The sequence below is a fragment of the Ciconia boyciana genome, chromosome 10 (genome assembly GCF_034638445.1).
Source record: "Ciconia boyciana chromosome 10, ASM3463844v1, whole genome shotgun sequence".
Taxonomy (NCBI): Eukaryota; Metazoa; Chordata; class Aves; order Ciconiiformes; family Ciconiidae; genus Ciconia; species Ciconia boyciana.
In genome coordinates this window covers 14,302,460-14,328,604 of record NC_132943.1, presented here as the reverse complement: position 1 = coordinate 14,328,604, position 26,145 = coordinate 14,302,460, and the positions used below count along the sequence as shown (strand labels likewise).

Genomic DNA, 26,145 nt, shown 5'->3' with positions numbered 1-26,145 from the left:
TACTTCAATTCCATCTGTGCTTTAGTTTTCCCCTCTCTAAAATACCGTTACAGTAATACTCGCCCTCCCGGTGTTTTGAGAGCTAAGAAAAGTCAGGTGGTCTGTGACTCGTTTGGCTCCCCAGAAGGGGTTTGTGGCATGTTTTCAGGTATCAGGAAAGAAGTACACAGAGCCACCTACCTGTGCAGAACCTGAGGAGGTACACGCTTAACATCTTCTGACCTCAGTGGGAGGACAGGCTGATCAGGTCTTCTGAAAACTGGGCAGACATAATCCAAAACACTCATCAGAGCTAGAATGTTTCTGTAGGTTTTTCCAATCTGATAAACTATTCTATGGAAAAAACCCCAACCAACCAGCCACAAAACCCCACAGCTTTCTCTTTTGAATCTTGTTAACAATTTTCAAGCATTTTCCATTATGAGAGAGATTTGCACATCTATGCTGTTCCTTAAATTGAGGAGATAGTTTCATCATGTGTGTTTAGTTAAATAGCCCTCAGAATACTTTGAAAAACTCAAACCTGAAGTCCAGAGGCACCTGAAGGTACATGGTTTCAGGTTCACTGAACTATGCAGTAAGAAGGAGATCAGACTTAGAAATATTTGGGGTGGATCTTCAGTTGATGAATGCCGGCATCATCACACTGGAGTGAGCGGCCTCGGTGAGCTCAGATGGAGCCGTGCCCATTAGCACCGTGAAGATCTGGGCCACCGAGCTGCTGGTGCTGTGACACCACAACTCACTGAATGAAAAACTGCAGCTCTAATTTAGCCTAATCACCACCAGAAGTGTAAAAACAGCTAGGAGGTTTTAGTATTGAGAACAAGAGCCTGATCTCTGAGGTCTTTTATGTAAACCTCTGGCATGTGTTCATTTAATATGATGTCACTCTGTAATCCACCACTGCTTTTAAATGTCATTCTCAGAGCTTCATGTCAGCAAGTCTTAAGTGATAATCCCTTTGCTTACCTCACTTTATAGTAGACTAAAAGTGACTTCATGCTTCCACCTTGTCTGCTGTTAAGCTTGTGCTTTAGGAAAACTTTATTTGGACTCTTTTCTCCCGCTTTCTAAAGAGTTTCTAAACAGAGAGTGTGGGTCTTTCAGAAGCTATCTCAATGGTATTGCCCATTCTCCATTGCTTTCAGCGTCCTGTGAAAAAGGATAAATGTTCAGTGCCAATCTCCTGCCCTTTTAAACTCCAGTGTTATGAATTTGTTTCCCAAGTTTTCTCTTGGCTAGATGTGGACCACTGCCCCTTCTGGCCTCTCCTCTTTCTTAAGCCTAAATCAGTCCCCTCTCTAGATGGTGTTTCACCTCTCATCAGCTTCTTACAGTCATGAGGACAAGAGACCATGACCTGTTGCAGTGTTCTGCTCCTGTGTAGCACTTTCTCCTGTACAGCACACGGGTGTGTGGGTTCCCCCTTTCTGGTCCTGTGTCTCCTGATTAAACTTTTACTCTATGCTGTAGCAAATCTTTTCTCAGTATAAAAAGCCCTCCATGCAGTTCACCTTCCTGGCCCACCCCCCTTTGTTTGTCTCCCTCAATTTCACCCTTCTGCTCCGAGCACACCTCCTTGTGTAACACGTCCCTCCAGATACTTGCTGCATGTTGTCATATCCTTCCTCCCCGTGCTAATGAACTGGCCAGGCTGCAGCCTGCAGCATATACTCAAATATCAATCTGCTCAGCCTCCTCATTTTCACTGTGTTTCTCTGAAATCCTTCCAGTGTATGTGGAGATAAATGGACAAAACCTATCCATTCCATTGGCTTGTGAAATGAAGCCTCTAGCACATCACTTTTCAGGTGCTGGTTAATCTGGGTTCCGAGCTACCAGTGGCCATGGGAAGCAAATAACACAAGGTGCTGAGAGATAAAAACTAATGGCAGGAGTGCTGGCTTGTGATACTGGAAGAAAAATGTAGGATTTTTAATGTCCATACAGAGCGGAAATTTTAAAATCTCATCCAAATGTTCCCCCCACGCAATAAAGAGCAGAGAAGTCAATTTACCCTGGAAGGATGAAGGACTGAGTCAACTCTGCTGGGATTAGAACATGTGGTTCGAGGGATCCTAGGTATTTCGGGTCTGATTCTCGGACCACCCAGATGGCTGGGGGGAAAGGAAAAAAAAAATAATACTAATAAAAAAAGGACCCTATTTGGCAGAACTGTGGACCTGGATACCCTGCCTGCAGCTAACACTGTGCACACACATCTGCACAAACCAAAGGGCAGAACTGGGTGCTGTTACTCCGGCAAACCTCAGATCTGCAGAGCGCTCCTGCGGGAATGCGTGCCTTTAAGTGAGCCTTCTAGATCCCTGGCTTTGACACTAAACCACGTATGTATGTTTTTCTTCTTTGTGCCAGACCATTTTGAGAATTTGTGATTTTACACAATTTTCTGCCTTGGAGACTTTTCATGCCTGTTCTTTTATGTTTCACCGTTGATATTAAATAGACAACTAACAGAGGTAAAATTTAGAGCATTACTCAGGGGTCAGATTTTAAAAAGTGCCTGTATGATTTCAGATTGTAAATCCCACTGTATTGGGTCGGGCTAACGACATTATTTTGAAAGTGGGTGTTGTGGGTTTCAAAATAATGTTGACCCTTAGGGCCGGCTTGTCAAGCACAGGTAATGCAAAGGCACAGTGGGTTTTTCAAACATGCTGGATCCCAGTTAATGTCTAACTCCACTAACCTTCATTGAAACTAAGAACCCCAAAGCCAGCCCTGGTAAAGGAGTTAAGTACCTAAAACTTAAGACAATGGCTGGAATGGAATTAAGAAACACAAACATATTAATGAGGTGGCTTGTGCATGCTTGGAGTCCAGTGTACACAGCCAGGTCATGCAGCTCCTGTAGGACTGATGGGGATGTTTTCTGCCCTGTCTCCTCTCTGTTGTAGGAGCATGCACATGGCAAATCTCGTGGGAGGATGTGCTATGGAAAAACCATATTCAAGGTTTACTTGATATCAGTTGGCCAGACTTCACTTCAAGAACAAGTTTACTGCATTCCCTGAGCTCACTATATTGGCATGTATGGGGTTTGATATAATTGATCATGGTAGCTGATAGTGAAACCAGGAGATTGTGAGCCTTTTGATGATTTTTTAAGCTGATACTTGGCAGGGGGGATGACACCTTACAGCATGGTAGGAGCCTGGGAGGTAGGAGCTATCTTTTTCCACCCCCTGGGCAGCAGCAGGACCTGTACCATGGTGTCCCCACTGCTGAGCGCCTGCTGTTAAATGTGGGAGTTAAGCTCCACCACCACCTCCTGCCCTTTCTACGAGTGCAGCGGTGCATCTGTACAGGTGGAGCCTCCTCACAGCAGAAGTATTTCTTCCTGCCGCAACTCATTTTATCTCTCTCTTACACCTCTCCCTACCCTGCACACATGTACCCAAGTCACTTATAGCAGCACCTGGATGCAGTCAGGCATGCCTGAAAAAGTATGTTAAGAGCTGTATGAAATGCAGTCACTTTTTGAGTTTAAGTCTCTCTGAGAAATAAATGCGTGTTCCTAAATCCTGTAAGAGCCTTTGAAATATTTTCCTTTTTGTCCTGTAAAAGCATCCTGGAGAAGAATTTGTCTTATTCCTCCTCTTGCCCCTTCACGAGAGGCTTTCCTAGCTTGGTCCTGGAGCTACTTACATGGCTTTTGATTTGCAAACCAGCTGCAGGACATGGTACCTGCTGATTGAATGCTTCATCTGAAAGCTGCTTAAGATCCCACAGAGTAACCACACATCCCAAATTACCACTGGTAGACGAAAGACTACCAGAGTGTGGTTAATACATTAAAAATAGGAAGGTTTCAAGCTTACAGCTGCATTAGGGCGATGTTCTTACACGCATATTCTTGTTTGAGACTATTTGTCTTCACTGTGAGATAAAACACTTGATTTCATGTGCTGTCTTTCATCCCAACTCAAGTGTAGTACGATATTTTACAAGAGAAAACTTCATTGTAGTTGACAAAAAGCAGGGTGTAGAAAGATAGGGTGGTGAAGGAATTAATACATTGAGTCATCAAATCAGTAAATGAAAGGAAGATCAATCTAATGGGGATTAGCAAAGAAGGAGAAGAGAGATTTGTAGAAGATATTTGAAAAGAAATTATGAGCTGATGAGGCAGAGGGACATACAGAAAGTGATCTAGGCTACAGAACTGTTTTTAAGTCTCTCCCCATTCAGGAAAACACCTAAGTATATGCTTAATTAGAAATACCTGCTTAGGTCTGTTGACTTCAGAGGAACTTAAATGCATATTCACATACTGTCCTGGAGGGAGGTGTTCTTCTGAAGGTGCCATAAAATAGAAATGTTTACTAAATCCCACTTGTGTATTCCTGCTGTAAAAGTAGTTTATATTAGAGATTTTTCTTGTGCTAATATGAACTTGGCAGTTGACTTCAGACCTGTTATGGTAATGGATTATTTGCTGGTATTCTTATGAAGGGCTTTACTTCAGTGTTGTGGTTTAACTCCAGTCGGCAACTAAGCACCACACAGCCACTTGCTCACCCTCCCGCCCCAGTGGGATGGGGGAGAGAATCGGAAAAAAAGTAAAACCTGTGGGTTGAGATAAAGAAGTTTAATAGGACAGCAGAGGAAGAGAAAATAATAATAATAATAGTGATAAAAGAATGTACAAAACAAGTGATGCACAGTGCAATTGCTCACCACCCACTGACCGACGCCCACCCAGTCCCCGAGCAGCGATCGCTGTTCCCCAGCCAACTCCCCCCAGTTTCTATACTGAGCATGACGCTATATGGTATGGAATAGCCCTTTGGCCAGTTGGGGTCAGCTGTCCTGGCTGTGCCCCCTCCCAGCTTCTTGTGCACCTGGCAGAGCAGGGGAAGCTGAAAAGTCCTTGAGTAGTACAAGCGCTACTTAGCAACAACTAAAACATCAGTGTGTTATCAACATTATTCTCATCCTAAATCCAAAACACAGCACTATACCAGCTACTAGAAAGAAAATTAACTCCATCCCAGCCGAAACCAGGACATTCAGTTATGTTTCTCTAGATAATTTTGGCAAAGTAGAAGTCAAGGCCTGATGAAGAGGGACTAGACCTCTGTGGTTATTTCCACGTAACATTGCTGTGAGTCCAGAATCATCAGAGAGACCCCAGAACTGGTGTCAAACAGGCCAACTTGGAGGAGCCTAGCCACAATGGTACCATGCGGGCAAGATGTCCCAGTGTTTGCTTCCTCCGAAGAGCAAGTTTTCAAGGAATTAACAGTGTTTGAGGTGCTGCTTTGAGTAACTGATTACCACTCAGGTCAGACAGTGTGGTGGTCCTGCTTGTTTGAAAAGACCCTCAAGGAGCCAACAATGTTTTCACTTCTTTGGAAGGAACGGAAATGAGACCTTTGCTGCTGTTTTACCCTGATCACCAGGCACCCATTTTGTGATGGCATCTTGTGGGGGTCAGGGTACAGCATGAGAGTTAGTATATGGTAGGGACCAGGTCAGCGTGAATAACTCTATTCTCTGTAGACCAGAGGGAAGGATTTTGCAGTCAGTTCCCAGGGGAGAAATCATATAAAAGTTATTTCTAGTTTTTTCCCTTTTTTCCTAGTCCTCCAGCCCAACTGTTTCTCTGTAAGAAGTAATGCCAGGAACTGATGAAAAGTGAGGTATCTGCAAAGTTTTATCCAGTACCTTTGAATGCTTAAATAGTTATTACCTGTTTGTATATTATTTCCAGTAAAACTCTCTGAACACAGAAATTATCATAATAAAAAATCAGTGTCAGCAGACTCCAAACCACTTTATTCACTTGAAAAAATAGAAGACTTCCAAAATCCAAATAGATTTCTAGCCATCTTTGGAAAAGAAATCGTACATGCATACATAACGAAAGCAATTTTCAGGTTAGGTCAGGAAAGTTCAAACCCTCCCTCAGAGCAGACAGCAATGAGATGACCAGAACGTAAAAGACTAAAATGGAATTGAGCCAGGTTAGATATTTTACAACCCATGTTTTTTAAGAGTCCCACAGGACTTTTACTGAGGACAAATGCACTGGACTTTTGGGCTTTAGCAGATAGGAATGACAGCCGCTCCATGTTCCTCGCCAGACCATCATCACATGGTGTTGCCTAATGAGTCAGAGGGAAAGGCACTCTCCCACCGACACCACTTCCTCCATGTCCTGGGATTTTCTTTGCAAGTCATCTATTCAAGGCTTGGCTAGGTCTTGACCTCTCTTGGCATGTGAGATCTAAACCTGGTATGACTCCAGACTTCCCTTGACTGCGTCTGGTTTGAATCCTGTCAGTGCCGAGACGAGTGTTACCGCAAGAATAAGAAACTCTTCAAAGAGTTGGTTGTTTGTTTGTTTTTTTATGAGCCGGCTTCTGCCAAATGTGAAGAAGGTAGGAGCGCTGTGAGCTGTAGCTTCTTTCCCTTCAGGTCCTGATGTGCTGATAGACCTCAGGGTCCTATCAGCCTGGTTTCTCCACGCTTGATCTCTGCAGAGCAGAGTTTGCATTTCTGGTGAGTTATGTGACAGTTTCTGATAAGGACATATGGTGAGCAGAGACTTGGGCTTAGTTTGCACACGGATGTTGCATTGCTTCAGGTATGTCATGCTGGTGCAGCGTATTGGGTGAGTGACCAGGGGGTGTGCAGCATATTGGGTGAGTGACAGGGAGTGACCAGGGGGACTCAGTGAGTAAATGGCACAAACTGAGGGACAGAAAATTCCTCGAGGTGCCTTGCACTGAAGAGCAGATCATGCTTCCTCCTAAAATCTTGCACTAGATGCAGTGGTTTCCTATCCCTTCATTTGTTTTTTGACTGTGTTGCCAAACTGGCCTTCATCCAGACTCTGGTTGCTGTGATTGATTTCATTGCTTTGCCATTTGTAAACCCAACCCCAACCCTACCACCTCTGTGTTCATTGGTGGCTTTTCTCCCAGGCAGGGCAATTTTGTGGTTCACACATTCACCAGCAAAATTGCTGCGATCTGAGAACTTCCAGTGCAGTAAGGATTTGCGTATATGTGTGTTTGTGTGTGTGCAGTCTCCCTTACTTACCAGTGCAAGGTCTCAATCTAATCTCCTCCTCCCGTTATCATCCTCACTGGGTGAAAGCTAGGCTGAAAGATAATCTCCTTGCCTACAGTGCATCATGGTCTGCACTCCCCTTGATTGCATTTGAGTTTCAAATGAAAGAGCCTCTGGAGTCCAGGAGCAAATCTTTGATTAAAATGAAACTGGAGACTTTTAGAAGCTGTTCTTGAAGGCCAAAGGTAGAAGATAGGGATGGTGCAGCCAGGGAATCTGGCATCATTGGGAGTGTCACAAGACCTTGACAAATATGTCAGTAAAAATCCATGGGGACAATAGCATGAGCTGCATTTATTGTTCATTTTTGGCTCATCAAACTTTTGTCCTGCTTCATTGAACAGCAGAATGAGAGCTTTCAAGTGGGACTTGTGTAATTAAAAGTTTATCTTCTACCCATAGGTTCTTACAACTCTTCTTGCACTTGCTCTGTCCCTCAGATACTCTATGGCTGAGCTTAGAACATGGCCTGTGCCTTCTTATACCATTTTTTATTAGCTAGAAGCTCTTTTATAGCAGGAGTGAAGGGTTGTATTAATCCTTACAGCATTCATGAGTACTGAATGTGTACTGCAGTGCCGGGTAAGAGTAATTATTTTGCCATTACATTATGAACAGCTTTAAAACGTGCACTGTAATGCGACGCACATAAAGGGAATTGTTAATATTAGAAGTTCCATTCTGGATAGTTGAATTTTCTTGGTTACTAATAACACTATAGCTTATTTAAACCATAAAATATTTTAAAAATCTGCTTTATTTTCACCTGTTATGTCCTTTGCTTATTTTAGCAAATCAAGCAGCAGATACAACTAAAAAAAAACCCCAAAACATGCAAAGTGCAGGACCTTAAGTCCTATTTTTTAAGTGAACTCTGAGCCAGAAGTATTTAGACATCGAAATCCCATCAGCAGCCTGCTCCCACAATGAATGCATGTAGGAGCTTACACCCCACTGAAATCAACTTGGGCTGCAAAAGATACATGAAGGTAGAAAAAGATGACTGATGGGACTTCCAAAAGCTGCTACCACATGGAAAGCCTTGCTGCTGGGATTTCAGCATAGCTTTGATTTCCAGCGGTGGTTGGTTTGTCATTGTGTTGTCTAAACAGCTAAAATAATCCACTGCACCTGAGCAGTTCTGTTTTCTCATTCCGAGACCACAGTCAATGGCCCTGTGTTTGCCTTTTCCAAAACCAGAGAGAAAAGTTTAAATAAAATTTTGTGCTGAATTATTTAAAGCCACTGCAAATGTTTTCATTAAAATTTGAGTATGTTTAATATCCCTTCTCTTGAATTTTAAATAGAACCGATATTTGGTGACTTAATTACCCAGTAATATATCTTTTTTAGATTTTTACCCTGTATTAATAAAATGAGTGTATTTACATAGTTCCAACCTAAGCACATCTCGTTTTACTGACTAAGTGCATCATTTAAAGGGCACACAATGTTAACACCTTTTGGCTTGCCTGAGACTTTACATCATGCTACATGCTGAATCCCAGAGTGAACTTTATCCTATGCAAAAAATAAATCATTTTCGCTATCCCTCCTGATAAAATGTTTTAAAAAACCCCCACAACTCTCTGGTCATTTTAAACTGTCCCCAAAGCAGTTCATTAAGGTTATATTCAGGCTACCTAGAATGTAATCTCAGGCAGACTTTGGCTGCTGCTGTGGAAAGCAATGTTAGCATGAGGAGGTTCTGGGGGCCTTTGCCAGCACTGATGTTGTAAAAAACCCCCTGTTTTTCAGGCAGCACCCCAAACCCAGCTGTGATTCCCTGGAAAGGGGATGGTAAAGAGTGACTGTGCCTCTGCTGCTGTTGCATTTAGGAAACAGCTTCAGCGACTTGGTGTCAGCCTGGCGCTTTTGGGAATGAGATGTGACATCTGAGGTTGGGTTGGGGTCACTTAAGGCTCAGCTGAGGACTGGAGATACTGAATGTCCTATCTTTACCCACCTGAGCTTTGTGCCCTGCTTTTACCTGAGCTGAAGGAAGGTTTGGGGCATCTAAAATTGGTATGGGGCACCATGCAGGCAGAAAGGCAGGCGAGAGCGGTGGCCAGGGGAAGCAAGACCACGGCACAGTCGTGAGGACAGAGGTCGCTGGAGGGTGGTGGTGGCATGGTGATGAGCTGTGCTGTGCTCAGCTATCCTCTCCTGCCAGGCTGGCAAGTGCCAGACCCGCTGGACCCGGGCACAACCACTGCAGATGCGCAAGGGCGGGCTCTTCGGCCTCGAAAGGCTGTGTGCATGTGTGCATCACTCTTCAGCTAAGATGACAACGGCTCTTTGAAACGTTTTTCTGCATTTGCATTTACAAAAGCTGGATAAGCCCTTTTAAAAAAAAATCTGATAAGTAGCAGGCAATTGAATTAACCACTGTTGACTGTATTGCTGTCTTTTAACAAACTCCATCTGTATGGTCTCCCTTTGTAGACACAATTTTATAACTTAATTTCCCTACCAAAACATCAGTGTTTACTTAGTAAGAAATCTGTTCTTTGTCAGCTTAAAACAGTGATTTCTTTATTACCACTCTGCGCAAGGAATGACAGCACAGAGTTGGCACTGCAGCAAGTCTGGTTGAGTCTACAGCGTTGTAATGGAAACAGGGTGAACCGAGGGTCAAGTATAATGGGATTTGTATACAGAAATGTGTCTGCATAAGGAATAGCTGCATGAGATAAGCGAATGAAAGATGAGGCCCGCAGGTCTCCCTTTGCGTGGCGGCGGGAGGGAGGTGTCCCATAGGTATACGGCGCTGCTGACATGGGAGATGGGGTTACATCTGCGCCAGCGTAGCGAAGATGCCTAAATCACACGTGCGTGCTCCGGCGCTGGCTGACGTTGGCGGGTGTTGGATGGGTTGCGGCAGTGGTCAGTGATTACTCTGAGAATGTCTCGTACCTAATTTTTATTGATTTCAGGAAGCATAGTGTCAATGAGGGGTTTAAAAGCTATTACAGTCTGTGGCCTCCCTAAAAATTTTCCAGCAGGGTTGTCAAACATGGTATAGTGAATTTAGCCTGAATAACAAGAGACTTGCAGGGTTTTTTTACTATCTTTCACAGCACCTGAACGAGTTTTTTGTGATTCCCAAGGGTTTTGCAAACCACAGGTTGAAAAGCACTAGTGTAAACTTTCAGCAGTAAACAGCTGGGGAACGTCAGATCCCTATTCCTTCCTTGATAAATATGTTACACTTTCCTGTGTCATTGGAAAACTGGAAAAATAGGAGAGCAGCTGTAGAGAATGACACCAATGGCTCTGGGAGCAAAAGGGTTTTGGAAGGAAGGCTTCTTGGGTAGTACGTGGATGATGAGATACAAAACACCTCCTCCATGAGTTGATGACTTGGGGGGTGGGGGGAGCATCCTGGCTCCTTTGAAGTCTGTTGGAGTTGTACAGTTCAGCAAGCAGTGCTGGGGTTTTACCACGGGACGGGGCTTCTGTTTGTTGCATTTAGTTTCTCCTGCTATAGAGCCTTTCTCAGTCTTACACTACAGGCTAGAGCTGGTAGACAAATGCCAGTTGTTTATCACAGCCAATTGTAGAGAGATTCAGCTTTCTCTGAATTATTTGTGTTCATCATTTCCCTATGGACAATTAACTCCCAGCTGAATGTTGTCCAGATTTTAAAAACATCCATGTTTCATTCTGGTTCACGTCCTTTCTAATGATAAAAAAAAGGAAAGAAAAAAAGTGATAGGTTAAAAAGAAGGAATTAAAATGGAAGAGCTAACTTATTGTTAATTCTCTTATTTTGTACAGAACTCTAGACGTTTCCAAGAGAAAAGCTTGTTTGGAATAAAAAGGCTTTTCTCCCTGCAGTCATATCAGTGAAAAACTTTTACCTAGTTCTGCTCTTCACCATATAATTGCTTGCTTTTCAGCATACTCGTAGCAAAGGAAAGGATAGTTAGATCAGCCAGCCTGCTGGATCAGATCTTACATTACATCTTGAGCTCTTTGAGTGCCATTAGCATTTCCTTTTAGAAGCGAAGAAATATTGACAGTTTGGTAGGTTATCTTGCATTTTACTGCACGTTAGGGCACTTCAAAGTCTTTATGTAGTGATGGGAACTGTCATGAAGTAGATGTGAAAAGGGCCTTTGGTCCAACTAAACCTGTCAGCAAGAAGATTTAGGGCAGATGGTTATTATTAGAAATCAATGTATTTATTATATATTGTTCAGGAATATTTCCCTTTGGAGGTTACTGTGAGTGCTGTTGCTGTTTAAAATGTGTCAAATGCCAGTAAAATTAATTCCTGCAGAAAACCCAGGGAGCCCCGACCAAAAGCTTTGCTATTATAGGAATGCATGCCTTTTACTTCTCTGTGCTGTCATGCACCAGAGGCAGGTACACAAGCAGCATGCCGGCAGTGTGTCTGGGGTGTGTGCACGTGTGTGTGTCAGGTGTGTTTCTGTGTGGCTATCACAGTCACCTCTACACACAGAGAGTCTCTGACTGCTGTGTCTAGAAAGGCTTTGTAGAGATCTGTGCTGTACCTGTTCCTGTTTCTTTTTATTCCCCTTTGTTAACCGTGGTTTTCTGGTTGCTTCCAGTTGGTTACAACAGCTAACTGCTGCTTAGAGCAAGCACATCTTCCTAAAGATGGTTTTCCCCTGTACTTCAGAAAGAGAAGTAGGACATTTCAGGCTTTTTACAATTAGTTGGGTGTAGGTTTTCCTTCCTTGGTGTCTTGCTTAGTTATAGGATTTAAGGACCTTGGATTATGGGAAGAGGACATTCCCAATAGAAAAGGAGCATATTAACAGACATTAAAGCTGGAAGTCGCTATCCTGGAACAAAGATTCATTTTCCATTCACCCCATGATTTACAGCACATTCCAACCAAGTGATTTGGCTATGGTCTTCTGGCATAACATTGTTTGCCCTTTCCCTGACATTTTGCATATAAAGAAAAGTTATGAGCTTCTTGGGCATTCAAGGTACCAGGAAATGCAGGAGTCTACCTAATTTGTTAACATGAAATTATAGATGTCAGACATAGACTCTGTTAGTTAACGTTGGTTAGAGTAATGCTGCAGCCAGTTGATTGTATTACAGTCATGATGAAGAGGAATGGTCCTTTTTTGCTTTTCTGGGATGTGACGGGTATAGAGCCAAGGCAGATTTAAAGCGTAATGAACGAATAAGCATTTTCTATGGTTTGCCTGACTCTTCCATGAGCTCCACTGCTGTGGTGTTGCTGCCACTGACTTGCCCTCTCCACAACAGGTTAGTGCTGGCGTAACATGGAAAGGCACTTTTCAGAAGTACTATAGGAATAGTCTTTTAAATGTTAAACCCCTCTGTAGCACTTGAACGTTACTTTCTTTTGAGGGAGAAAAGCCCCCACCCAAATGTCGCATGGCAAGAAGACACTAGGCAGGGATCAAAAATTCAGATTTCCTCCCCATACACATACACTTCCCATTTGTTTTCCCAAGCCCAGTGTCTTCACAGCTACAAGCAAAGTATTCACTCGAAAGTGCTAATACCCTCAACATGTGTCCCAAGGGAAATCAATCAGATGCGGAGAAACGGCTGTGTCGCATCCGACACGTCTTTCCAACACCCATTTCCCACATGCCCTCACCAGCGCAGAATCCTCTCAGATCTCCCTCAGCTTCCTACTCAGCTCTGCCATCGGGATCTGGACCATGTCCACACCTTTCCCATCTCATTCCCCACTGCTTCCCACCTTGCTTGCCACCCCCCCCCATCAGCAATGCTGCTGCCCAGCCCTCATCCCCTCCCCGTTCTCAGCCCGCAGCATTTCGACACCCCAGCTCTGGAATTTTGTGACTACTGGAATCAAGTTCTCATGCCTGTTGGTTTCAACCTGAAGTTCACATGCCTCCAGGTTTGCACTGCTCCTTCGGTCTGTCACTGAACTACTTTCATTGGCTCTTGCGCTTTTATCCATGCTTTCTTTCATGCCTTTTCTCTCAGTCTCCTTCCTTCTCTCCCCCTCAGCTACCTTCCTTGAAGTTCCCCTTCTTAAAATATGCTTCTTCTCTGAAGGCTTTCATCATTAATCTCTCAAGAAACTATCTTAGAGACTCATCTGCTGCGCTTTGATTTATTCGTTGTGGGGTTTTTTTGGTGGGTATCTCACAAGAACTGAGCTGGTCATCCTTCTACCTGCGTCGCTAAAGGAAATCTTGTGTGAAAAGGTGGGCTTTCAGAACTTAAATTAAAAGATCATGTAAGTAAGATAATTGGATAAAAAAGGATATTAGGATCTGAAACAGAATGTTTACTTGCTTTGATGTGCTTTGGGAACATATGTCTGCACAGTGGGCTGTGTGGCTGATTAAGTATAAAACAACCCAAGAAAAAATCACCACTATTAAGCTTAAATCAAACATCTCTCCTCAAGACACTAATTTGATTTGGGTTTGAAGGTCCCGTATCAACTCTAATTTCTGCCTTTGATGTCTTGCTTCTTTGTGTGTTGTATAATGGAGGGCAACCTTACTTATTAAAAATTTGCATTTTTCTTCCATTTTAAAAGCAAATATTGATATTGTTGTTGTTATTGTGTTGCAGTTGTGCCTACAAGTGTCAGACAAAACTAGACCTAAATTGTGGTAAATGCAGCATAAATGCAATAAGAAACCATATGTAGTTAGGAGACTTTCTAATTTGAGGGCCTATTCCTGTACTTAGGCTCGCAAATTCGCTCCCTCCAAATGATGCTGCCAACAAACTGTGACCTTGAGAACGTTGTTAACTCCTGGTGGACCTTAGATGGAAAAAAAATGTTTCAAGCTCTAAACCAAAATACTTTTGATTTCATTGATAAAAATAATAATACTCTTATATCAGGTGAAATTAAATCTTTTGTTCCATTTGTTCTTTATTTTAGATATTTTAAACTTAGGATTTAATTCAGGTATGTTTGAAAACGGAATGGTCTTTTGAAAGGAAAAATGAAAGATGTTTAGCTTTTTTTTTAAATTTAGAGACAAAATAATTATTTTTTTTACCGGGAGCAAATACATTAAATTGACCTCATATGCTGGAAGTTGCATTAAGTCTTGAATAAGTTTTGCTAAGGGATGGAAAAAAAAATTGTGCTAAGAAATGGCACCCACCTTAGATTACGATACTGTTTCCATGGTGCAGATGGAAAACAGGAATCGGTGAATTGGAGGCTGTTCTTGTTGCTCCTGCCATCAGTGGCAGAGTTTCCTTTGACTTCAGTGGTACGAGATTAGACTTTAAGGCATGATTTTTAAAGGTATTTAGACAGCTACCATTGCTGATGGATGCATGGTAGGATTTTTCATAATGTCTACTTAAATTCTTCTCAAAGCAGTGCCTGAACCACAAATCCACAAATAAGGGATTTCATATCCGGAGATTTCTGTCTGTTAAGGCCCAAAGGAATTACCGCAGTTATCTGATCTGATATCCGTGACACTGGCCATAGGATTCCCCCCTTTGATTTCTACAGTGGGAGAAATTACTCTTTCCTACTATTAAAACTCCAAACCTTGCAGTACACTTAGAGCCCATCTTTTAGAAAAACACCTAGTTTTGCCATAAAGTCTTGCAACAGCACTGAATTTACCACTTCCCTCCATAAACCCATCTAATGGGAACTTGCCCTCGCTATTAAAATATCTTTTTTATTTTTCATGCTTTCCATGCCTCAGAGCCATTTTTGAGGGGAAAGGAGAAAACAGGAACTGCTCAAAGCATGCCTGTTAAATTTCTGCGGAGAAGCTTTAGCAATTTTTGTCCAGCTTCACAGCTTCTTATAAGTGAGTGCATTAATTGCTGAATTAGCAAAGGTAGCTCTCATTTTCTAGAATATTCACCTTTGTGGGTATGGAAAAAGATATTATTAACCCCATTTTAGAGCTGAGAAAATACAGGAAAAAGAAATAAAATGAATTGTGCTGAGCATCCCAACAGGGGAGGGCTGGGAGTTAGCAGTGATGTCTCTTGGGTCCCCAACCCGATCTCTTCCTAGAGGGACTCATAAGCTGGCGTCTTCAAGTCGATAGCCCTATATTAGAGCATCAGGTCACTTTACTGGATAATTATCAACTTGTTGCAGTGCCGGGAGAGCTGGGAAGCGTGAGTGATTCCCCGTCGCCTCATCACCAGGCTGCCCGCGCTCCCTGGCAGTGGCTGGCGGGGAGAGGCGGCTGCAAGGCAGCTCCGTGCCGCTCCTCCCGACGCATCCTCTGTTCTCTGAGCCAAAAAAGTGGGAGGGGGGAAATCTTTGTGAACGATCGAATACCACGTGAATTTGATAGTTGTGGCCCAAGTTTGACCTCTGAAAGGTACCTTGTTTTGAGGGACCTTGCAGGGTTTAATTCTGAGGGTATCGCACAAGTGTCGCGACCTCTGGCTCTTCATGTTGTAAGGGACTTTAAATCAGAAATAAACAGAGGTGAAGTTGAGGGGCTGACGAGAGATGTTTAGACTGAATCTTTTAGCATGAATCCTGGGGCTTTTTAGGTTTCCTGCTGGATACAGCTTTGGCATCCCATATGTAGAGTGTTTGCCACGAGTGCGGTCCCTTTTTTGGGCATCCATATGGCTCTCCTCCAGCTTGTGCGGACTTTGGGTGGTGTTCTGGGTACAGAGGACTTGCAAAAACCAGGCCAGGAAGTTTTATTTAAAACAAAACAAAAGCAAGGATTTTTATGTGGGGTTTAGAGGGGATTGTTGGCTTTAAAAGCTTTTTTCTTATAGTAAAACTCTACCAGGCTATGATACCCCTCCCCATGAGCAGCTCTGTTCCTAGCTTCCATCTCTGTGTAGCAGCTATGCAGTTTTTTTATTGTACAGCAAAACAATTGCCTGCAAGTCTCCATATTCCATTAAGCATATGGAAAAGTATTCAGCCCTTTGTTTTCTGCTGAATGAATATATTTGGCACGTAAGTATTAATTTAGACTAGTCATGGGACATTAGTGCTGCTTAATTGTCTCCATTTTTCTGGGTTTTATTTAACTGATGGAGATTATTTCAGAAATGTGCAACTTCTTTAACTGTTGCAGTCATTGCTGGGTGCCCTTGCAGAGGCTCCAGACCTGCACGCAGCATCTCCACCACACAAGATTTTGGGATTGCTGGTGCATGACCGCAGGGGAGAGCAGGATGAGAAGAAGTCACCCCAAGGCCCTGTTCATAGCAGCCAGCACTGGTTTTGCCAGTCCCTGAGGGGTTTCTCTTTCCGGGAGCCCAGCCCAGCTCCTCAGAGATGATGCTGCTCTTCTGCCATGGGACCACGAGGATCCTTTCTCAGCGCTGTGTCCAGCTGCGATGCACCGAGCACAGCACGCACACACCTCCTGTAAGAGCGGCATCGGGGGCAAGTGCCTGCCCGGCTCCGAGGCACACGCAGGGACACGCTGGTCCACCTCACTGAAAACCATGGGCTGAATTTTTTTGCCTCGCTTTCCAAAGAAAAACTACCAGCTCCTTCCCCCAGCCTTTGGGATGAGACTGTGGAGCTTCAGACAAGCTGGTGCTCCTTTCAGCAAAACCCAGGTGGCAGGAAAGTTAAGCAGATCTCTTTTCCCCGGTGAAGGACCGTCAAGGAGTGACCAGCCCCTGGGAAACCACCAAAAACCTCCTAGTGTCCCGCTGGCAGCGTGTGTCACATCTCAGATGCTGGTGGCTCTCCTTGTGCCGGTCGTGCTCCTCCGCTGCTGCGTGTACCCGCTGTCCCACGGTCCCGCTCTGCAGGGGGCTGGAGCCAGGTAAATCGTGCAAGGATTTCTGCTCTCCCAGGACAGTTATCCACTGCACCAGTAAAGACCTGCTCTGTAAAGCCTCCAGCAGCGTGCATGCCCCCAGCCCACCATGAGGCCCCGCAGCCCTTCGGTGGGGTCAGGTAATGTCTCCCCCACCTCAGTGTCTGTTGGAGAGGAGGGAAGGGAGAGCCTCTCCTGGGTGGGGGAGGAAATGAATCCGGGCTCGTGTGCTTCGTCGGAGATGCAAATTGCTCTACGAGTCCTGAGCATTAATTATAGAGCCTGGGCTTCTCGCCGGAGCCACGGGGAAAACAGGCCCCTGGCTCCCATTAAATTTAATGGCGTTTGGACACCCAATTCCCTTAGCCTATTTGAAAACCAGAATCCCAGTTTCTTCAGAAATACACACGGTCAGGTGAAGTCCCTCGTCCTGCTGCAGACAGCAAGATTTTTACAGCATTGGCTTCAGTAGAGCCGGGAGCTCTCCCCCCGGCGCTGGGGTGTTTTCCTCGTGCCATCCTCAGGGTCCAGGGAGGGAGCAGGGGGTGATGTACGGATAGCAGAGGTCTGGGCAGGGAGCCCTGCGGACACACCGAGAAACCCCGCTCTGGCACCGTGGCACCACTACACATGCTGGTTCACCGCACCAAGCTGGAGATGGTCCCGCTGCGGGGTTCGGGGCATAGGGGTGGGGAGCCCCGCTTGCCTGGGAGGTGAGCTGGGCGTGGGGGCAGAACCACCGTCCCCCAGCATTGCTTCCTGCCTCCCCCATTTAAGCCACTGCCGCTGAAAAGCAGCAGCTAGTTGTTGTCCCTTTGCCAGTCTAGGAGCAAACCTGTGAGGCTGTGGCTGCCTCTCGCTGTGTATTTGCAGAGTGCCGATGCGATGGCACAATCTGGGGCTTGGGAATTAGATAAGAAATAATGCCTGTGGCACAACTGGAAAAAAAGGGGAAAAATCAAACTTTTGGGGGAGTTAGGAGCAGAGGATCCCTCCAGCCAAGTGAGTCATTCCTGGTGGGCAGCTACTGGAAGGCACGTTATTTGGGGACGTGCTGTGCCATGGGATGGTGCTTTGCTAGAATTGTAGGTGTACAGCTGTGAGAGGTGATCCCTGCCTGGGAGGGCTTACAGGAGCCAGACGTGGCTGGGAGTAGGGCTGTCCTAGTCCACAGATGGAGAGATGTGGCAAGGGGAGGCTTTAAGCAGAGCTGTACGGAGAAGCCTGCTCGCCAACCTGGTCTTTACGCACATGGTCAGCCTCATGTTGAAACACCGCCCGGGTCTCCAGCTGCATGCATTTTGGGTGAATTCTTGATCTTTTTCCCAGTGTTACCTTTTTGGCCAGGGTGGAGTTTTCCTGTTCTGAGGGACTCCAGCATTTCTGCCCAATTTAGCAGAGAGAAAATGAACAGCAAACCCTTCATATTGTTATACACATTTTAGATGCCGGCCTCACAGTTTGATCAGCGGAGGCTCCAAAGGCTCGTAAACCTGGTAATACATAGTTTCAAGCCTGCATCAAAGAAGTTCACAACCCTTTTGGGAGAAGCTGTGAGTACTGATGAAAGAGGGAACTTATTGTATATGTAAGAAAACTTCTTTCATGGCTTATGTATTAAGGCAGGCTCTGTGGCCCAGGGAAGATTGGGGCTGCTTTTAATTTACATCCCCCCTCACTTATATTAAGTCTTCGTTAGAAGAAAAATTAGTCAGATGTTTTCTTAATGACATCATTTTTTTTAATCCCGTTTCATTTTTTCCAGATGAGGCGGTGGAGATTATTAGAAATGAATTGAAACTAAATCTGGAACAGAGACTTTGATTCACTTCTCCCTCCTCCCCAATAGAAATAAATTGGTCGGCTCCGTGCTCAGCCGCCTTTATTAGCAGCCTCGACAGAAACCAGCCCTGGCGGCCTCGGCTGCAGCTTTCCCGAGCTTGCCGCCACCGTGGCTGACGTCATGGCGAGAGGCACCGGAGAGTGACTCGGAGAGGGACTTCGGTCGCCCCATAATTTTGGTAACAAAATGCCATAGCGATGCAGGTGGGGAGGTTATGAGGTCTGAAATAGCCATGCCATCATAAGTTTGTCTTTCAGTGCTGTAAAAGAAAACAGGCTCGATGCTGGTGGGTGTTCCTCTAGCGAAACCCCGGTCTCGGTCCGACGAGCGTGTGTGTGTGTCGGTGGCACTGCATCTCCGCAAGTCCTTTATATCTGATAGGTTTTCACTGCCTTGTATTTCACACCAGTGAGCCACGGAGTGTATTGCTACAGGAAAGTACTTTGAACTATAAATATTTTAAAAGGCATTTAATTTACTACCCATCAGCAGAAAGTGTTCAAAAAGCCACAAGGTTTACTAATTTATCAGAAAGACAGAGAAACACGCGGAAGATCAAACAAAGACAAACATGCTTGTAAACTGCTGAATAAGTCTGCAAAGCTTATATTACATTTCTGTGTGGTTTTGTTGATATGCAAGGATTACAAATAAATTAAAATGCACCTGAACTGTTGATAAGGCAGGGTGGGACCGCAATCCTGAGATGCAGGTGGCATGCCTAAACTGTTCAGACCCTTGTGTTTGTGGTTGTCTGTGCATGGAGGGATGGATCTTACGTGCACTCGCTAATGGTGTATTTGGATATTCTTAGGGAAGGACCTTTGTAATACTATCCCTTAGCTCGGCCCGTGTCCCAGGTCCCTGACCTCTGAAACCCTGAATTCGCATGGTCTCCTGTGCCCAGGGTGCAGCCCCATGGGGTGCACATCCATCTCCCTCGACTTTGCAAAAGCACCTAGCCAGGGACGAACGCCGTCCCCGCTGTGACCTGCGTCTCCACACCAGCTCTGCTTCCAGCGGTCTGTGAGTTCAGAGAGTGCTAATGCAAAGCAGATTTTGCTCTTTCGTTTTGCCTAATGACAGCTCTGCCTCTTTTGCTGTCTAGCTCAGATTTTCTGCTTATCAGGTCAGGGTGTGTAACTTTTCCTCTCCTCCTTGCACCCTCTGCGGTTTGTCTAAGAGGCTGGAGGGTACAGTAGGAGACATGTCTGGGAGATGTCCGTGCACTTTCTCTTCCATCTTTGCTCACCCTGAGAAAACTGCTCGAGTGCTGAAACATGCCTGTGAGGGGGGTTTTTTTGTTACCTGCTGAATCCCTCGGCATTTACTGACTTCTTTCTCAGGTAACACTTGGCCTGAGGAAGATCTGAAGGATTTAACAGAGGTGGCCCCCAGAAAGCATGCAATAAAACCTCTCCTGAACTTTTGCCCTCTGAACCGTACCGCCGACCTGTCAAAGAGGCTTGTGCAAGCCGTGATGGACGCAGGCGGGGAGGGCTGCTCCGCTGGCGCTGGCCGAGCCATGCATGCTGGGCCAAGCAAAGCACGTCGCCTCCAGATCGTATAAGTACTCCTTGCACCTTTTGCATCCTTTCATAGGCAGCCCTGTCCGGGGCTTCGTCTGCATGCGGCAGCACTAAACCTCTGGATACCCAGGGGCAGCGAGGAGCTTGCAAACCCCGGGTTCGCCTCGAACATCTTCATGCAGCCAGCCTCTCCGTGCAAGGAGACGGGGTGAGATCTCTAGCAGCGGGCATGCTCCACGCAGCCTGCGTGCACAGGTGGTGCCTGAAGCAGCTCATGCCCCTTTTCAAGGCAGCCACGCTGGGGTGAGCCACGTTGCAGAAATAGGTGTTTAGTGCAATGCGGGTGCGGGTCCACGGGAAGCTTGCACTGGCTTCAGGCCCTGCGTATGCCAAGAGGGGCGTTTTTTCCCACCATGTCCTCAACCTCCTCCCTCATGGGCGAAGGTGGTGGGGTGGGAGGGAGAAGGGCAGCAGGCAGCCATGCCTGCACTGGGGATGCTGTGAGTGATGGCGTGTCTCTGTTTCCTTCCCAGGCCTCCTCCCCTGAGCGGCAGCCCCGTCATCTCCGACATCTCCCTCATCCGCCTGTCTCCGCACCCCGCCGGGCCCAGCGAGTCGCCCTTCAGCCCGCCGCACCCCTACGTGGCACCCCACATGGAGCACTACCTCCGCTCTGTCCACGGCAGCCCCACGCTCTCCGTCATCTCCGCTGCCAGGGGCCTCAGCCCGGCCGACGGTAAGACGCTGTGCTACTGGTACTGCAGTGATTTTGTAGCTCACCAGCACTGAAATTCCCTAAAACCCGGGGATTTACAGCTGCAAAGGCTCCGCAGCTGCTCTCTGAAGTAGGAGAGCTGTATTTTTTTCTCCCCCCCCACCCCCTTTAACTACACATTTGTTTTGCATCATTGCACTGAGAAAGCAGAGCGTGAGAATAGCTATTACCGCTGGATCATATTATAAATATTTTGCTTAAAGTACGTTCCTTTCTGCAGCGCTCTCAGCTCTCTTACGAGCTTCCCTGCTCTTATGTGTCTACCGGGAGCCCTGCTTCCCCCAAAGAGGGTCACAGTCGCTCCAGCTGCCTGGCCTGGCTGGGACTGATGTTGCGGAGATGAGGCAATGCTGGCTGGGTTATCCCCTGTTGGCTTTGTGTCTCGGGGCAGGATGGCTCCTGGGTGAAGGAGAGGGGCTGTACTTTCTTCCTCCTTACTCCTGAGCTGCTCAGTAGCAGCTTTCGGGAGAAGGCAAGGGCGTGCGGGGAGCTGGCACTGGGTGCACGCGGAGGTGGTGATGCTCTCCGAGCCCCGGCAGACCCCGTGCTGGGGAGCTGGGGACAAAAATGGCCAAGCAGGGCAAGGGGAAAATGCACAACTCTGCTTTCGTTTGAGGAGGTGCAAGTTGTGACTTACTTCATCAGAAGTGCTTCATGACACGATTGCAGGCAGCTGGCTCAGTGCCCAGGGAGCAGCTGGGGTTTGGGGACTCAGCCTCTGCACACCCGGCAAACCCCAGCATCTCCCAGCTCCCGAGCTGCTGTGGGGACAAGCAGCCCTTCGCCGCCGCAAAGCCAAGTGCACCAGAGAGTGCCAAGGCCCCCGGCTTAGTGTCTGGCAGTATAAAACCATCTTCTATGGCTAAAAAAAAACATCGCGAGGGTGATGGGGAGATGCATGCGTCCTCTTCCCTCCCCCAAAACGTCATCCAAACTCCCAGCCGCCTGCCGCGGAGAGGACTGATGGCTGATGCGCGTGTGCTCTGCCCCATCTTCCCCTTCCTAAGCCAGTTTCGTTATTTGCTACAAAAAAAAGGCATTGCGTTTTGAGTTGCTTTTCTTTTCCTTTTATTCTCTTTTTTTTTTTTTTTAAGGCAGTGGTAAATAAGTTAATGGGGCAAGCGGGTGGGGAGGCAGGTTTGAAAAATTACAGCTGGGAGAAAGTGAGCATAATTGGCTTTGGCAGCCAAAATGGTTTTATGCTGCCAGACACTAAACCTACTCTATGCATTAGACCTTGGCTTTAATTTCCTCGCGCTGCTATCGGGAACTGGGCCGCATTTGTCTTTCCTTCCTAATAGGCAGGGATGTTAATGCTGACAGGGTTACTGCTGCCGGCAGGCTGGGCCCTCTCCCCCCTCCCTGGGGTGCCGGCTGCGTCCGAACGGGAGGATTATTAGAAGGGGGAACGAGAGATTGTTTATAAATTTGCGGAAATGGAGGAATGCAGAGGCCCCAGCTTAGTTTCTTTTGTCCGCAGAAGCACGCCCAAGCACACGTCATGAGAGCCCTACGTGGAGCTGTGCGGCCGGGGCTGGTGGGGGGCGCGGGGGGAGACGGGGCCGCCAACGTCAGCGCCGAGGTCTAACGTTGCGGTGGGAACCTTCTCCCCATGTTTTTCTCCTTGCCCGCGGCTCCGGCAGTGGCTCACGAGCACCTGAAGGAGCGAGGTGTCTTCGGGCTGCCCCCGCCGCCACCGGGAGCCAACCCTGCTGACTACTACCACCAAATGACGCTGATGGCCGGCCACCCAAACCCCTATGGGGACCTCCTGATGCAGAGCGGGGGAGCAGCCAGCACAGCCCACCTCCACGATTACCTCAGCCCCGTCGACGGTGAGTAGTGGTCTGGGTCCTCCCCGGCATGGCTGAAATTTTGGGACAGATGGATGGGGCTGTCCTCCAGGTGGAGGTTGCTGTACGTGGTCCCTCTGCCCTGCTGAAACTCACCGGCGTTGCACTATAGTTTCTGGCTTAAAAGGTCTCCTTGTTTCATATATATGTATAAAATATACATAATTTGAAATACGTACATTGTGGCCTCTTTGGGAGGATGGCATGGCTGCTGCACAGGTAGGAGGTGGGCTGGTCCGGCAGGCAGGACCAGCTGCCCTGGCTGCGGGTGACCGTACCCTCCCTGGGGGCGAGCTCCAGCTCCCCATCCCACCCTGTCTGCCCCTGGGTTTAGCCTGGTTGGTGTCTGGGGCAAAGGCTGGCCATTTCCATGTATAGCCGTGCTCGGCACGATGGACTCCTCATCTCGGTTGGGACCTCTCAGGTCCCCAAGGAGAAGAAATATGTTAACAGGGAGCCATGGTGGAGAGGATATGTTAGTACTTTGCAGGAGAAAAAAATTGCAGGAATGTGGTATTTATGCTAGTATCAGGCATTATAAGCCCAGAAAGTTCTGGCTCCTGGCTAAATGAAGAAATAAAATCATGTTAGGTGCTGCGGTGCTGAGTCACCCCTGCGGCCTGACCGCTGCCCTGGTGAGATGGGTAAAATCTATGTGGAAACGTATCCGAGGTCCAAGTGATTTTTAGAGCCGTTAGAAATTTCTTTCCTTTCACTTCATGCCACATCTTGTAAGAACTGGGGTTGCACAGATATTACAGAGGGCAGTTTGGGGATTATTTCTGCTGCAAGAAAGAGAAATCTCGGCTCGACTTTCAGATACTGGGTTCTGTTTTCTGGGCTGCCTTTGGATTTGCCTGTGGACCATTATAATTTTTGGAGTGGAGATCTACATCGTTTCATTACCGCTTCAAAGTTTCTGTTGTTGAGCTTTTAAGATGAAAGACTTTGCGGTCTTGCTGCTTCATAAAGTGACTGGTTTAGAATGATAAAAGCTGCTCTGGCTGTTCAGTGATAGGGGCTTATAGATATTTCTAATGAAAAAACAATTTCTCGTCTGCAGCTGCTGCGGAAGTTTTACCTGAATAGTCATTTTCTGCTGCCAATTCCTAGATTGATGGGGAAGCTGGATCCTAGTCTGAAAAGGAGAGCACATGCTTCTTGGTACCAACCTGCCTCTAACACCCAAAATATATTCCGAGCTTCTCTGCTACAAAGCAGCTGGTCAGTAAGACTGCTCTGTCTTCCCTCCAAAGGGTTAATGTCTGTGGTTATAGCAGATGGGTGCAAACTAGCCCTGCCAAGTTCTCCTCGGGCTCATGAACAAGACTCCTTCCTCCTTGCCTCCTTATTAGTCCATCTCTGACCAGCGGTGCCTCACTGAATTGCCAGATAAACAGCCAGTAAGGGAAGCAAACACGACTGTTTTCATGCTAGCACAGGCTGACTCTCGGCACACCAAGACGCCCATCCTCTGGTTTGCCGAAGATCAGTCTTTATCTGAAGTTGTCTGAGATACTCCCCTTGGCAGAAGACTCTCTTCCTGCTTGCCTTCTCCTGAAAACAGCTCTAGAGTAAATCACGTATCAAAGGTCCTGGTTTCATGCAGCCAAGCTCATAACCATTACTCACTGGAAAGCCAGGGCTTGCCAAGCATTTATTTTGATCTTTCAGTAAAGCTTTGTTCATGAGTAACTGGAAAGCCTTTTCTGGGCCTTCACATGCTCTGAGATGAAAACTTTCAAACGTCATGAGGATATGACATGAGACACCGGAAGGCTACTGTTTTAAAAATGTGAAAAGGAGCAGCAGTCTACATGTTTGGGTTTATCCATCAGCCAGAGAGAAGAGAGAATTGTACATTACCAAGAAGGAGGCTGAAATGGACGGCTCTGAAACACTGGCTGAGGAACCAGAGTCTCCCTCTCATTTTAGAAAGTTATTTCAAAAATTTAAATCAGCGGGGACTAAGTAAATAGTTGAACAGATAATTTAATAAAGCATCCTCTTATGGTGCTTTTCTGAGACAAGAATATCAGTAGCATACATAAAACCCCAATGAGTCACCACCTCACAGCATCTTTCATTCAGAGAGCCCTTGTCTTCTCAGAGAGCCCCAGAACATAAGAACTTTACAAGAATTAGTTTGCTGAAAATGCAGGTAGGTCCTGTCAAACCACAGGCAACCCTATCACACATCTGTGATAACACTGGCACCTGCAAAAGAAAAAGAAGCAGATAAGTGTATATTAAAACTGGCCTATTCAGTGTCACGTCACCTCCAAACATCTGCAGGTCCATGGGAGCTGTAGACACTGGGTATGGTAGTTCTTCCACAGAAACATACCTGGGCTCTTCTGGTTGCTGTAATTACATTTCTTGGAGGATTTCTCAATGCCTCCGTGTTTGTCAGTGTTTTTTCATCCCATCAGGTGTCTAGGGTCTAGGGCATCAGTGTCAGCTGGTTGGTACCAGCCATGTGTCAGGTCTGCTGAGTGTTTCAGTGGTGACTGAGCTAGGGTGCCCCAGAGCTGCATCTCTTTAGCGGGGTTTTCACTGTGCAGCTAGAAGTAGTTAAACCACTAAAGTAGACCAAATTTAAGTTTTATGAACCAGACTGCTGGGGTCTTCAGGCCAATGCCAGTGGAGACTAAATAACCCTTCAGCTAGCTGTCCTGTTTCATTCTGTCATTCAAACAGGGACTCTAAATCCAAGAATGGAGTTTGAATCCAGGCTTAAATCAATTTTCTGGAAAGCCTACACTTTTAAATCAAAAGTTAACTGCTTTCCAATGTGTCAGCGTTGCTGGTGGGACACTTTTGAGACTAATTTACAGGATCTATTCACCAGCTCAAAACTATCTTTTGCATTTATCTTCTAGAAGTGGGTGCCACATGGTAGATTATTCCAGGTGGCAGAATGGTTGCACAAGAGCATCCCTGGGGCAGTAAAGACTGGTAGGGAGCACAGATGAACCTGGAGATGACTACAACTTTTTGAGCATGTTTAGTGCATCCGACCTTTTTTTTTCCTAAGCACAAGGGTGATTACCCTCAGCCCTTCAGGAGGTGCCATTTGCTCTCAAGTGGAGCGTATCCAGACTGACTTGACGCTTGTACTGTTATAGCCCTGTACATCAGAAGGTCTCAAAGTACTGTACGAAGCAAAGCTGTTTCATCACTGGAGACCCCGAAGAGAAAGATCAAATCATCAGCGAGCAGAGCAGTGGCAAGTGGCAGCTCTAGGAACCAAGGCCCTGATCTTCAGAGTAAGGACTTTCAGAGATAAGCTTTAAATCCA

The 26,145-nt window shown here is 46.3% G+C and overlaps 1 protein-coding gene across 9 annotated transcripts in view; it reads left to right on the top strand.

Moving 5' to 3' along the window:
• Positions 1–26,145, top strand: part of GLI2 (GLI family zinc finger 2) — a 198,215-nt gene that overhangs the window by 134,169 nt on the left and 37,901 nt on the right. For 4 of the 9 annotated variants that reach the window (XM_072875386.1, XM_072875387.1, XM_072875388.1 and 1 more), the window contains 2 exons: positions 20,750–20,952; positions 22,635–22,826. In XM_072875386.1, the coding sequence (XP_072731487.1) occupies positions 20,750–20,952; positions 22,635–22,826 (395 nt within the window). Of the gene's footprint in view, positions 1–18,735; positions 18,866–20,326; positions 20,520–20,749; positions 20,953–22,634; positions 22,827–23,951; positions 26,114–26,145 lie in introns of those variants that run through there. The other 5 variants (XM_072875393.1, XM_072875391.1, XM_072875389.1 and 2 more) reach the window with 5 other exon arrangements.